The 14,212-nt window shown below is 43.1% G+C and overlaps 2 protein-coding genes across 2 annotated transcripts; both read left to right on the forward strand.

The window, feature by feature from the left end:
- Positions 1–402: 402 nt before the first annotated feature.
- On the forward strand, positions 403–8,091 carry LOC123181865 (putative NAD kinase 3). Its single transcript, XM_044594266.1, has 11 exons — positions 403–609; positions 1,831–1,996; positions 2,104–2,232; positions 2,629–2,807; positions 3,281–3,394; positions 3,537–3,631; positions 3,807–3,913; positions 4,608–4,681; positions 5,852–5,930; positions 6,325–6,632; positions 7,404–8,091. Exons 1-11 carry the CDS (start codon positions 583–585, stop codon positions 7,704–7,706), a joined length of 1,581 nt encoding a protein of 526 aa, XP_044450201.1. The 5' UTR covers positions 403–582; the 3' UTR covers positions 7,707–8,091.
- Positions 8,092–9,657: 1,566 nt separating this feature from the next.
- Positions 9,658–13,590, forward strand: LOC123181866 (50S ribosomal protein L1, chloroplastic). Its single transcript, XM_044594267.1, has 7 exons — positions 9,658–10,054; positions 10,147–10,326; positions 10,439–10,493; positions 11,166–11,293; positions 11,548–11,631; positions 12,929–13,054; positions 13,138–13,590. The coding sequence occupies exons 1-7, from the start codon at positions 9,719–9,721 to the stop codon at positions 13,273–13,275; spliced, it is 1,047 nt and encodes a 348-aa protein (XP_044450202.1). The 5' UTR covers positions 9,658–9,718; the 3' UTR covers positions 13,276–13,590.
- Positions 13,591–14,212: the final 622 nt, after the last annotated feature.

Raw genomic sequence — 14,212 nt, forward strand, 5'->3', positions numbered from 1 at the left:
GTTCGGGATATATAGAACTATAGAAGCCTATCCGAACGTTTTCGGACGGTCTGTAATGTCTCCCGCTCGGAATGGCTCGTTCGGACCGGCCGCCAATGGATCCGAACGTCCGCGCGATATCAGGGTGTTTTTTTTGACTGAAAAAGGGTCATGGGTGAAGACAAACCACGCCCGTCCGATGTAAAATAAGTGGCCACCGAGCACGAATGGAGCGGCTGAAATCTCTAGTCGTGGCTTGGGGTGCTCGTGTAACAGGAGGCGGAAGTAGGACGCCCGTGCACGCTGTGTACCTACCAGTTCTCGGCGTAGTAGGTAGTCACTGCCGTCGGTGCCGTGGGTCGAAGGGCCCACCAGAATCGTGCCTCGCACAGACTCCAGGGTCCCACTGAAGCCCCGGCCCCACCCGTCAGCCCGTCGCCCTTTCCAGCCGTCACAGCTCACAGCGCCCGGGCGCCCGCAAGCCATTAATAACCGAACACGGAGGGCAGGCGGAAACTCCACAGCTCATCTCCCCACCTGAACGGCCCTATCGGCGAAGAGGGGAACGGCGCGGCGGGAAGCTGCTGGATCGCGCGCGCGGCCATGTCCGCCGACGAGGCCGCACTGAAGGTACACACACGCCTCGTGAGGCTTGCTCTGAATTTATACTTCTCTTTTAGAGGGTAGGTTTCTGCCCTTGGATCACCCGAAATTTAGGGAACTTTCGAGGGGCGAACCTGGGCGGAGGGTTCAGTTGCTTTGGATCCTTATGGTTAATGTGGGCGATTCGTGCGCTCCTGACGCCAATGGTGCTCGGGATTTTGGTTTGCGCCGTTCGGGGCCACGGTGGAAGGCCGAAGCGGCTGAATTTCGGTGTGTATTTCTGTTTGGCATTGCAGAGTATTTAGTTCAGGAGTGCCCATGAAATGCCCCTATTATGCGGTGCCGTGTTGCTGATCCTGTAGTCTTAGACTTACCTGAAGAGGATGATTAAGCATCAACTGTGTGACTCAGTTCAGCTCATTCCCATTATTTTAGTATTATTAGGCTGCCCTATTCCATGTGCATCATGTCCAAAAACATTGACTGATCACAGTAAGTATATAAATACTCCATGCTTGTAGAGTTGCAATACGGTTTCTAATCTCAACCTCTAGTGGCCATCTCTTTGAGATCATATATCTTGCCTCAGTTCTTGTCGATCAACTTGCACTTGTTTCCCCAAGTGTTCCACCTTTGTGATATTTGAACATATTATATCATTAACTTCTGTCTTCTTTTTTTCTGTGGGTTGACAAAAGCACATATAATACTCATCTTTGACACGTGGGAGAAGAATATGCGGTGCTGTCCTGTTGAGCATTGACTTGTCTGTCACATAGTGACTGATGCACTACTGAAAGGATTTTGAAACCAAAATAATACTGAAAACCTTGGATGTTATATGTGTCTAGAGGCGATACAGTTTGGTGCCTTGCTAACTTCACAACTACTGCTAGATGCACAGCTAAACATCCCCTCACAGTTTGCTTAAAATCTTCTGAATTTTCTGTAACATATCTGGTTATAGTAGGATTTTCACAAACCATACCTGACTACATGAACAAAGCAAGACTTTAAAGTCATTGACACAACCTGTGTTTTCGTTTTGTTTAGTCTCTCGCTGTTGTTAATGCATGAACTTGGTTTAAACTTCAGTGACATACTCTAGAGTTTTATACAATGTCTACCAGCAGCACTTGGCCTGTACTATATTTGTTCCTTTGAGTGGTCCGTTTGATGCTGGAAAGCTTGAATTCTGTTACCCTCGTCAGATTTCATGTTATCTTAATGAGGTTTATTCTATTACAGACCTGTCATGAGAGAATAAACCTTAGTGTAGCTGCCTCACATCAAGCTGAGAATGGACCCGTCACCACAGTTAGTTCCAAGAAATCAGAGGAGGCGACCTATGCATACCTTCCTCCTATCGAGTCAACTGACGCGCACCTTCATGAGTTTGCAGAGGCCATGAGAAGTAATAATACAAATACTTGACATCATCTGAAGTCTGTCACTCTACTGTCTAAAACTTATGTGTGTCTGCACACATGTGCTTAATGTACATATACTTTGCAATTTAAGCTGTTGGAAAAGCACTGCAACAAGTCGCGGAAGGGAAAGCTGCTGCCCAAGCAGAGGCAGCTGAGTGGAAGCGCAAGTATGAATCTGAGAAGGCAGCCAAGGCACACACGCATCACAGTGTAATTAAAGGTACACAATTGGAAATTTTGAGTTTTACTAGTTCATGGTAGCTATCACATATTACCGCAAAACATATTTTTGTCGTATTTCGGTACATGATACATTATCATTTTAAATAATGGTATATTATTAGATCAGCCTCCATTGTCGTAGAAGACCAGTCAACGAAAGAAGGATCCATTGTACTGAAGTTGTACCTTCCGTGCGCAGAATATTAATGAACTTTCTAAAAAAAGCATGTAAACATAGTTTAATTATCCATGCACATCAGTATCGAAACTACGCAAATAACATGATTCCAGATACATAAGGAATGTAGTCCAACAAGTTAATAAACTGACTACTTTATCTTATCATGCACCTGATTTTGTCAAGAAAATTCATACTAAACTGTAACTTGTGCAGGCTGCAGCAACTGTGTCAAGGACAAGCTAGAGCATTTGGCTAGTAAACTGACACTGGAGACTGCCTCGGCTGATGAAACAGGCTGTTGCGGAAACCATGGGATCTGCTCACGTCAAATTCTCCAGGATCAGTGTCCTGGACCTAACCGTAAATCAGATGGCAGGATTGTTGGAAGAAAGGTATCCTTTTGGGCTTTGGGCAAGGATATACCCTCACATGCTGTCTGTTTGCAGCTGTTGGTTTACATGACCATACTAATGTGTTTTCTTCGTAATGTGGTTTGATGCTAAAATCAACTCATATCCAGCTGTTCTTCATCTGATGCTGCTGGGTTACCTCTAAATACTTGTTGTCACCCAGATTAACGAAAGGAAGCCAATAAAAAATGATATGTGAAAAGAACTTTTTGCACATTAAATATACACCATTGAACTTGCAAAACTATTTTTTATTTATTTCTGGTTTGCTATATCTATAGTGAAGAATCTCCCTGAAAAGCACAAGCATTTGTCTATGACATTTTGCTTGTGATACACAAATAACAGGAACACTTTTCATGTTTTGACACAGTTGGAAGAAATAGTCCTTTTCCAGTCAATGCGACTTGTCCTTTTTTCTTTTTTCTAAAAGCACCTTTTCCTTATATTTGCAGGTACCATTTAGACTTTCGTGGGGTAGCAATGGGGATAAGAACGGTCAGCACAAGCATGATTTTGTGTCCTTCGAAAAAGGGGATATTACAACAGCAGAACGCAGCAATAAACAGGTAGCCCTTTTATGCTTAGTTTGATCCATTTTGAACAGAATATCTTATTTGTTTCCACTCGTCTGAAATGATTGTTTGAGAATTCGAGATAATCTCATTGCTGCTGCATATTTTTTCATGTCAACAAATACTCTCCTTGCAGATTTTTCTGAAATGGGATTCCCCTCCACAAACAGTTCTTTTTGTGACTAAACCTAATTCCAACTCCGTGCATGCTCTCTGTTCCGAAATGGTTAGGTATGTTTCTTTGCTGCCTATCCCGAGAGAATTTTACTAATGTCAATTATCTGGTGTACTCCACGCAACAGTATATGTTTGTTAGAACTTATTCTCCCCTGCTTAATGTCTTGTCGAACTGTATCTTCAAATATATTTGCCCACATGTCTTAAGTGTTCTGTGTATTTCTTGCAGATGGCTTAAAGAACATAATAACATAAACATCTTCGTAGAGCCACGAGTTAGCAAGGAACTACTGATTGAAGATTCTTACTTCAACTTTATTCAGACATGGGATAATGGTAAGAGATTTCGACTGTATATTTCATTTTTCCACATTGCTTCCGACTGTACTTTTGGGATATAGGGATATTTGCTGTATTTTCGTGTCTGGATGTATTTTATTTTTAAAATCTCTATAACCTGATATGTGAATAGTTGTTATGGCTGTTGATTAGAAGAATGAAAAATGCTATGTTGTTATTTAGCAATTACATAAAGGACTTATGCACCTCAAAGTTACAGAGCACGCAAGTGGATTTTCAAGTAATATTCTGAATTTCTGCTCCATCCATGGTTTCTTTTGGGAGGACTCCTGTACAATCTCATTGTCGAACACTCAAGCACCTAAATTTTCTCTCGTGATTTTAACAAGTGACGTGGTATGGGGGTTTAGTTACCTCGAGCAGTTATTCTTTACCATCAGTACACAAGTTTTCTGATGTTGTTTTTGTGTGAGATAACCTACCAAGACTACCAAGAACGAACTGCTCTTAAGTCTCAATAGTTGTTATATTTGCTATAATTGTTACTAACTTCCTGTTAATGCTCGAGGGTCATCTCTTATTAAGCATTTCCTTCTCCATTGCTGAATTATATCCAGTAAAGTTCTTCTGTGTTTTCTTATAGATGATTTTAAGCTATCACTGATTGTACTACCTTTAGTCCATATAACCTTTTCCATATAGTGCTCAACTAATGAGAAATATCTGATAGATGAGGAAATGAAGACATTACACACGAAGGTTGACCTCATTGTAACTCTCGGCGGTGATGGAACTGTTCTGTGGGTATGCAGCTCAATTATTGTGACAGTCTATTGAATATGGATGTTGTGTGCTTAGTTTGACAGAGCACAACCTTTTGGTTAGTTCAGCCTTTAATAAAATATACTACGTAGCAGTCTTATAACACTAATGTGTTATTAGTGCGCGTAGTTCCTTTGTGCATAGGAATTTATTTACTATGCAGATGTTAGCTCGCAATAAGGACATCCAAATGATTAGAATAGGTCAAACAGTTTTTTTTTCCAAATTCTGTTAATGTAAAATAAAAAAACAATTACATACACCTTGAAGGAAAACTGAGTAACTATCAGATGTACTCCTTCCGTTCCTAAATATAAGTCCTTTTAGAGATTCAAATGCGGATTACATACGAAGCAAAATGAGTGAATCTACGCTCTAAAGTATGTCTATATACATCCGTATGTAGTCTTTATTGAAATCTCTAAAAAGACTTACATGTATTTAGGAACGGAGGGAGTACATAAAAAATACAAGCTTTTTGGATGGAATAGACTTGTAGATAGATGATCGAATAAGTTCAGTAAGAGCAACTTAGAGGAAAATATCAATGCTATTAAGCATGGCTAGAGTGCAAGATGTTGAAGTGTGTTCACTTAGTTAACAGCGCATTGGAGAGTGGTTCGTCCACTCTTCTAAAGTCAATGCAAGATGCGGCCGCTGATTGATTTGTGGCTACAATAAACCCTTTTCAGGGATTGTCGATAGTGAGCCAGGTCTAGTTCTACGAGCAATAGCACCGAGTTCTTCAATACATTTCTAATCACATGGATACTTTTCTAACCTAGCTATTTTCTCGACTCATATTGTATTAGAAAAAGAATGGCGAGCGCAAAGTACAAACTACCAACTGTGGGGATGACCAAACCAAAAACAGACAAAGCCAAAACCAAAACTAAGAGAAGACCTACTCTACACCACAGAAGTAAGAGATACCTACTCTAACTACTCCAATCTAGCAGCTACTACGGTTGGTAGTATAAGCTGAACAATGCCCTACTATTGAATAACTCGATAACCTAAATGCTGGCTGTGTTATGTTGAAACAAATCCTGTCCTGGTTTGTTGTTCTCCATAATTTTCAGTATTTTATGGCTTGTTTTTATAATCAGTTTAAGCTAGGGAGCTCTTTAACATGACAACATCTGTAAACAGGCTGCATCATTGTTCAAAGGGCCAGTTCCCCCAGTGGTTGCATTCTCTCTTGGATCATTGGGCTTCATGACTCCCTTCCGTATCCTTAATCATCAGTTTATTTTTGTTTTGAGTCCTTGCTAACCATGTTGCCAAACTGCACTGCTGTTTATTTCTGTTATTACATCGTTACATTTGGATATTGCACTTCTGCCTTTTCAACTCTGCATAGCAGATCCATGGCATGTTTGATTCCATCTGCAACTGGCCATAGCAGATTGCAACGTTTGGTCTCAGAGATTTAACATCGATACTTCACTATATGTGTCACAATCCCATCACAATCTCTATACCAGGGGTGCCTACATATTTTGTACCTGACTAACAGTGAATCTAATACTATATTAGTAATATAAAATATTTTTTACTCGGTGGAGCTTTATGCTCTGTGCTCAACCCACCATTTACATAGTTTGTCCTTAACTTAAGGTTAGCAAGCGAGCAGTATCGTGAGTGCTTGGGCAATGTGCTGAAAAGGCCATTTGCTATCACACTGAGGAGCCGGCTGCACTGTCATGTAATTCGTGATGCAGCTAAAGATGAAGTTGAGACTGGGGAACCGATTCTAGTGCTTAATGAAGTTACAATTGACCGAGGAATGTCATCTTACCTTACCTACTTAGAATGCTATTGTGATAGTTCTTTTGTTACATGCGTACAAGGAGATGGGCTAATAATATCAACAACATCTGGAAGCACAGCCTATTCACTGGCAGCTGGAGGATCAATGGTACATCCACAGGTATACCTTTAACTCTACATATACTCCCCAGATTTCATTTAGCGTTAGTATTATGTTTTAAATCACTGGAAAGGTTGTTATCTGCCTTGTTCTGTATTAAATAATATAATGTGTATTAGGTTTTATTAAGACAAGACTTTGGCCAGGAATTACTTGTTACTCCCTCTGATCCAAAATAAGTGTCGCAGTTTTGAACTAGTTTTGAACTGGGATTAGTTCAAAACTGCGACACTTTTTATGGATTGAAGGTAGTAATTATTATTTATATGACATGAAATTGGTATCACTAGATTCGGTTCTAAAATACTCGCTGATGATTATGATTTTATATCATATAAACCATTTATTAGTGGAGCAATTCTTGGTCAAAAAGCCTCGTGCTAACAAATACTAATAGCCCTTATATTATTGATGCGGGGAAAGTATATGTTTTAAAACTAGTTGAGGTGGATCTCAGTTTTTTAAAGGCCTAAAAACCTTGTCCTGGTTATTCTAGTTCAGTTTTTAAGGGGTCACTATTTCTACTAGATGCATTTTATATATTCTGAAATGTTGCCTGAGCAGCTATTCAAATCGTCACAAAGCCCATTGTACATGGTAACATTAGTTAAGAGGAATCAACAACCAACAATTTGATTAGAATCATGTATCAGCAATTAGACAATTTTGATGGTTCTGTGTTTGTCGCTCCCTGGTTTGTAATCATTTCATATTTCATTCCCTTCAGTTGCTGCTTCTCATTTAAGTTGTACGATTTGCCTGTGCATGCAGGTCCCAGGGATCCTTTTCACACCAATCTGCCCCCATTCATTGTCATTCCGGCCTCTGATACTGCCGGAATACGTCACTCTGCGCGTGCAAGTACCGTTCAACAGCAGAGGGCAAGCCTGGGCGTCCTTCGACGGCAAGGGCAGAATTCAGCTAGGGCCTGGCGACGCCCTCATCTGCAGCGTCTCTCCATGGCCCTTGCCCACGGCGTGCCTGGTGGACTCGACAACGGACTTCCTGCGGAGCATCCATGAGGGCCTCCACTGGAACCTCAGGAAGAGCCAGGCACTGGACGGCCCTGGCTGACCGATGAAGTTTGCGTGTCACTGGAACTCGAGATGGCTGACAAGTCGTTAGATGTGATATTTCAGAGCATCTCCTCACAGCCCAGCGAAAATGGAGTGGACATGTATCATATATATATGCTCCTGTGTTGGTCCGGTTCTTTATGAATCCTTGAATGTTCTTCTACTATATGCTGCGCTGCGCATAAAAGGGTTTATCGATATGTTTAGGTTTATTTAGGCTCGTGGAATTCGAACATGGTCCGTCTGTCGCCATGTGAATATCTATAGCTTTGTGGAGTAGAGGTGATGTAATTATCTAAGAGTTGCAGCTGAAACTCTGATGTGAATAATGGGCGGATTTCTTGCCTGCTGCTTGCCTTGGAAGAAGAGAGGTACACTAATAAGCTTTGCTTGCTTGTGCCGATTCCTAATGATAGCCAGTTGATCAGAAACAGTATTTGTTGTGGGGGACATCCTTCCGTGGGACCTAATTATATTGGTGGTTTTCCTGTCCCGCGGTTCGTTCTCCTTTTGTTCCCTCCTCTGTACTCATCCGATATAAAAACGATCTGGTATTTCAGGCCTATTGAAGGAAATATTCAGGCGGGAATCTCTCCCCCGGTGACCTTTCATTTTATTTTAATTTTATTTTTGAAAAAAGAATCTCGTAACTGCATTGCAGATAGCATCCAGCACCCGAAATACTACGAGCCAGTCGGCGTCCCCAATGCACGCGCACCTGCAATGCAAAGCTACGTCCCCGGCAGCTGCCAAACGAGTCTGTAGTGCCTAGTGCACCACGGGTCGTAACCAAACTGCATCATCCGTGGAGTCGTTCTCTTGAAAGCTCTCGGTAAGAAACGCTTCGCCACCAACCCCAACGAAAATCCGATCACGGAAATGGCCCGAGCCTCTCAGAAAAGGGGCATTGCTAAATCTCAGTCGACTGAGACTAAACGAAATTTTAAGGGGTGTTTGTTTCCAGGGACTTTTTTGTGTAGGGACTAGAAAAAGTCCCTTTTAGAGACTTTTTTACCAAACGGGAGGGACTTTTTAGGGACTAAACTAGACATTTGAGACTAAATGAAGAATACTCTCAAGGAGAGTCTTTTTTGGGACTTTTTGAGACTTTTCCAACAATGCCCCTCCATGCATCCATTGGCCCGCCACCCCATGGTGTTGTTTGATTGTTATTTTTTTATATACTAGGGGCAACATGGTCATTTAATAACCTCTAGGAAGGGACTAGAGACTTTTTAGTCTCTGAAAACAAACTTTTTAGGGACTAGGGACTTTGGGACTAGAAAAAATCCTAAGACTTATGAACCAAACAGGGTCTTAGTCGATGCTATATGCATGAAATCTTACCTGAAAATCCATGCAAAGTTTTCTTTTATTTTTCTTTTTTTTTTATATGTTGTATCACTCGACTAAGACTCGTTAAGTGTCAGTTAAAAGATGTAGCCACACCCCTAAAAAAATCTGGATGCAAAACGATGAACACCAAAAATCAATCAACCCGTCAGTCGGACTGACGGTCTCGCTCTCGCCTGGCCGCTGAAAGACCGAAGTGAACCATTCGTGTCACTGGCACTGTGCCAGAAACCCACAACTCCAGAAGGACTGAAGGAGCGAGAGCGTACATAGCTGGTGCAGGCCACGGCAAGCTTCAAAAGGAAAATTGGCATCACAGGAGAGGAGGGAGCGCGGCCACACACGGCCTCGCCCCCACACGACGAAGCCCCCGCCGCGTCCACCGCACACTTTTCGCGCCCCCCTCGGCCTCGGCACGGGTCTCGGCTCGGCCGAGCCAAATCAGGCGCCCAGTCCGTCCCCTCCCTCCCTCCGGCCGGGTCGGTCCGAGCGACGAAGCCCTCCCTATCCGGTGCGCGTCCACCTCACCCGACCCGAGACCCATCGGTTCGCCTCCTTCGTTATAACACTCCACGCGCCCGCTCTCGGGATATAATCAATCATCCACCCGCTCTTATCTCCTCTTCCTCCTCCTCCCTCCCCCCCACCACCCCCGCCATGGCCACAGCCGCGGCCTGCGCGTCCTCCCTCCTCGCGCCGCCCTCCGCCTCGTGCGCGGCGGGGCCGGCCGCGTCCGGCGCGCTCTTCCCCACCTCCGTGCCCTCGCTGCGCGCGTACCCGCGGCTGCTCCTCGCCTTCCGCCGCCCCGCCGCGGCCGCCGTCGCCGACCCGCAGGGCGCCGCCGTGCTAGAGGAGGAGGAGGACGAGGCGCCCGTCCAGTTCGACGACATCGACGAGGACTACGAGGATGGATACGGCGGGCGCGGCCCCGCGTTCACGGCCCCCACCCGCCCGCGCACCGGCAAGGCCGCTCTCCCGCTCAAGCGCGACCGCGTACGCCACGGAACCCCGCGCGCATCGTTTTATCTTCTGTGTACGCGTCTCGTTTTGGACGGCTGGGTGACGTTGGTCTCTAATGCGTGCAGACCAGGTCCAAGAGATACCTGGAGATACAGAAGCTGAGGGAGAGCAAGAAGGAGTACGACGTGCCCATGGCCATCTCGCTCATGAAGCAGGTCGCCAACACCCGCTTCGTCGAGTCCGCGGAGGCGCATTTCCGCATGAACCTCGACCCCAAGTACAACGACCAGCAGCTCCGGGCCACGGTACCGTTTCATTTCTTCTTTCTCTTGTTTGCTCTCTCTCTCTCTCTCTCTCTCTCTCTCTCTCTCTCTCTCTCTTCCGTTGTTTGATTTGTGTTTTTGCTTGTGGCCGCAGGTCAATTTGCCCAAGGGGACGGGACAGACCGTGAAAATTGCAGTTCTCACCCAAGGTGAGTGACCACCGGTTGCATGTTGTTTGGACATGGTTATCGCCCAAACCGATGCAAATTGCACTCTATGACACATGTGTTCAACAGAGTTATATGATGCATGGAGTTGATCGAGTTCAGAGCATGCTGACTTCAATTTAATTGGTCAATATGTTATCTATGTAAAGCACCAATGCATGTTTTGTTGAACAATGTGGTCGACATGGTAAAAATGAGTGTGCCAAAGCAAACCCCGTTGGCTGTTAGTTTCAAGTAGTGACAACCCATGAACTTGCATTCCACCTAGGCTTGTCTATCTATGGTTCATGTCTCGTTCAATTGATGAATATTATGCTTACAGTTATCTTGCTCTTCTTTTGGAGTTGAAAAGCCATAAATGTATCAGAATTGAATGTTCATATTGGGTTGATCAAAATTGTGTCTTAGGGGTAACTTACTCAGCAGAAGCTCCCAATCAGCACACATTATGCTCATGGTGTTCCTAGTTCTGTTCATACACGTAGGATGTCAGTTGGGCATACCACTTTGGATTCATTTTCTTGATGCTATGATGCATAGACTTGTTGAATAATGTAAACTTCCATTTCAGTCTTTTGTTATACTATGTTATTCTTACCTGGTTATGCTCAGAAAATTGGCTACCTTATATAGTGATTCTCTGATGTCTTGCAGGTGAGAAGATAGATGAGGCAAGGGCTGCAGGCGCTGATATTGTTGGCTCAGATGACTTGATTGAACAAATAAAAGGAGGATTCATGGAGTTTGACAAATTGATTGCGTCACCTGATATGATGCCTAAGGTATGGCAGTGGAACTAGCTTTGTGCGGATCATCTTTGAAGTCTCTCTTGTTTAATGAAGCTTCCCTATCCACATGCAAGGTTGTTGGGCATATTTAATTAAGCAATTGTCGGACACTTCACGGAAACAGATTTTACTAGGAAATAATACAGTGATGCCTTTTTATTTGTGATGATGGTCAAATATACTCCATTGGAATGTATTTTTCTTTTTGTTGTATTGCATTCCCTTTACTCAAACATTCCCTTTCTTAGGTTGCCAGCTTGGGTAAGATTCTAGGACCAAGAGGATTGATGCCCAACCCCAAAGCTGGTACTGTTTCTCCAAACATTACTCAGGTACTGTAGAGACTTTATTTGGTTTCCCGTAAATATTGCTTGTGAATCATCAATCATGTCTGTTGTTTGGACTGGGTATTGCGACAGTGACAGTGGGTGAAACGTAGGGAGTTGCCCGTCCAACTTCAGTACCCAGATATTCATAGGTTGCTTCCTTGGCTAATTGCATATATTTCCATAGCTGAAGGCTCGTTCATAGAGATATGTATTGTGCAACTCGAATGTGTAGTTTGGTTGTGCTAGGGAAAGTCAAGGAAGTGGGAGAGGAAAGTAGAAGATGTTGATGTGGCAGTGAACTGCTAATAATTTTTAATCTGCAAGTTGCCTTGGTAAGGCTGAAAGTATAGTAACAATAATAATCAACTTAAGGCAGAGTGGGTTAGTTGACTGTAAGGTAGGACTACCAAGTCTACAATTGTTGATGACATTTGAGTTGATGGATTTTAGCACCTAGTCTCAAAGCTTTGAGTACCTGAAACCACTTAGGATTGCATAAGTAGGACTAACACATCATTTTTATTTATATAGTAAATAGGTAACATTTGTAGTTGAATACCTGAATGTTAATCTATATTCATCCTGGCAAGACTATCATGATACACTGCAGCTATACAGGACTGCAGCAACACATACAGTACAACCTTGATATAAGTTGTTGACACTGATAAATGATCTTATTCACACATTGTATTCATAAAGTCTCTTTTTTCGTGATATTGCGACATTCATCTGGCTATGGTCTGCCGTGTGATTTTTTTTTTCTCTGCTAGTCATCTCTGGAGTAAGTTTGCAGCTGAACTTCTGGTGGTATCCTGTCTGCAGGCTTTCCTATGCAGAAGTTGCCCTTTACTTTTGCTGATCGTGAATCTAAGTCATTCTAGAATTCATGCCAGTAAAAAAAAATTGGTTTGGCCTTCAATGTATAAATACTAATGTAATCTGTCATCATTTTAAATATATTTCCATACTGTATAGTTGTATGATTGTGGCAGCAACATAGTACGAGATAAATTAGTTGTTGAAGTGGTATGGATTACCTTGAAGGTCGTGTTGGCGTCGAGAATGACCTAATAGTTGAGAGTATTATTTGATCTGTTTATGCTGTACCAACTTAAAATTGAGCCAATCAGCCCCAATCTTGTACTACCTATGTAACATTTTACAAGACGTTTTTAGAGTCTATGACAGTGTCAAAAAACGTCTTATATTAAGTTACGAAGGGAGTAGCAGTTAAAAGTTTTATACTGTCAATGGAGAGTGATGAGCTTGATTATGCTAATTGTGCAAATGGTTACAGGCTATCGATGAGTTCAAGAAAGGTAAAGTTGAATTCAGAGTTGATAAGACAGGGATTGCGCACATTCCTTTCGGCAAGGTTAACTTCCCTGAAGAAGACCTTATTGCAAACTTCATGGCTGTTGTTGTAAGATATCTGCTCTTAAAAACATCTCTTTTGTTGCCACTCTCAGAGTTTATGTTTACTTACCTTTTGCCATATCTTCCCAGCGCTCCATTGAGAGGAACAAGCCATCTGGTGCAAAGGGGATATACTGGAAAACGGCATATGTATGCTCATCAATGGGACCTTCAATCAAGCTGAACATTAAAGAAATGCTCGACTATGGCGCAGATTCGTCTAACTAGATGTCACCACGACCAATTAAGTCATCAGGCATTTGCTGCCAACTTCACAGGCTTGACCATCCATCCCTTGTGATAAATACACACTGAGAAACACGACTGTGGGGGAACACTGGGAGGTGCTTAGGTACAGTTTTTTTTTAGTTTCACGGACATCCGACGTCGGCAGTTAAACAGTGCCCTGATCAACAAACAAGCGGTATTGTTGGTCGTTTGTATTTATGAGCGAATTATGCATGCACTTACACATGTATTTTTGTCTGATGTTTGTTGTAATGTTCATCATTTTGTCAATAGTCATCCTTGAGCTTCAGCCAATATCATGTCCTCACCCGCCGTCATCGTTAAGTTGCTGCTGTTCTTGGACCATACAAATGATTAGAGGAGTAAAATTTGTGTAAAAGAAAAGTTAAAATGAGAACAATACTCACTGTGCTTATAAGTTGGATTTGGCCAAGGCCTATGATAGGGTCGATTGGAACTTTCTTGAGGGGGTCCTTCGGAAGACAGGTTTTGATCAAAAGTGGATTAATTGGGTAATGCAATGTGTCAGATCAGTTAGATATTCGGTGAGATGCAATGGTGAATTGCTGTCACCGTTCATCCCGTCTAGGGGATTGCGGCAGGGTGACCCATTAAGCCCGTACTTGTTTCTCTTTGTTGCGGATAGCCTGGTCGGCCTCATAAACAAGGAGATTGAGTCTGGAAACCTGAGCCCTATTAAAATTGCTAGAAACAGCCCAGGCATATCGAACCTTCTGTTTGCGGATGACAGTTTGCTGTTCTTCAAGGCTACTCTTGAGCAAGCCAGGACTATCAAGAAGGTGCTGTCCACTTTCCAGAAGTGCACCGGACAACTGCTGAGCGAGAGCAAATGTTCGCTGTTATTTAGTGAAGCTTGCCCGGAAGAGGTCAGAAACCAAATCAAAAACTGCCTGGG

The sequence above is a fragment of the Triticum aestivum genome, chromosome 1D, assembly GCF_018294505.1.
Source record: "Triticum aestivum cultivar Chinese Spring chromosome 1D, IWGSC CS RefSeq v2.1, whole genome shotgun sequence".
NCBI classification, from domain to species: domain Eukaryota; kingdom Viridiplantae; phylum Streptophyta; class Magnoliopsida; order Poales; family Poaceae; genus Triticum; species Triticum aestivum.

What these genes read in the sequence shown, in the direction of transcription:
- LOC123181865 (XM_044594266.1), top strand. Translation starts at nt 583, where the DNA reads ATGTCCGCCGACGAGGCCGCACTGAAG. An exon ending in CCGACGAGGCCGCACTGAAG is followed by an intron (nt 610 to 1,830) that starts GTACACACACGC and finishes ATTCTATTACAG; the next exon opens with ACCTGTCATGAGAGAATAAA. An exon ending in CAGAACGCAGCAATAAACAG is followed by an intron (nt 3,395 to 3,536) that starts GTAGCCCTTTTA and finishes CTCTCCTTGCAG; the next exon opens with ATTTTTCTGAAATGGGATTC.
- LOC123181866 (XM_044594267.1), top strand. Translation starts at nt 9,719, where the DNA reads ATGGCCACAGCCGCGGCCTGCGCGTCCTCCCTCCTCGCGCCGCCCTCC. An exon ending in ACCAGCAGCTCCGGGCCACG is followed by an intron (nt 10,327 to 10,438) that starts GTACCGTTTCAT and finishes TTGTGGCCGCAG; the next exon opens with GTCAATTTGCCCAAGGGGAC. An exon ending in AATTGCAGTTCTCACCCAAG is followed by an intron (nt 10,494 to 11,165) that starts GTGAGTGACCAC and finishes GATGTCTTGCAG; the next exon opens with GTGAGAAGATAGATGAGGCA.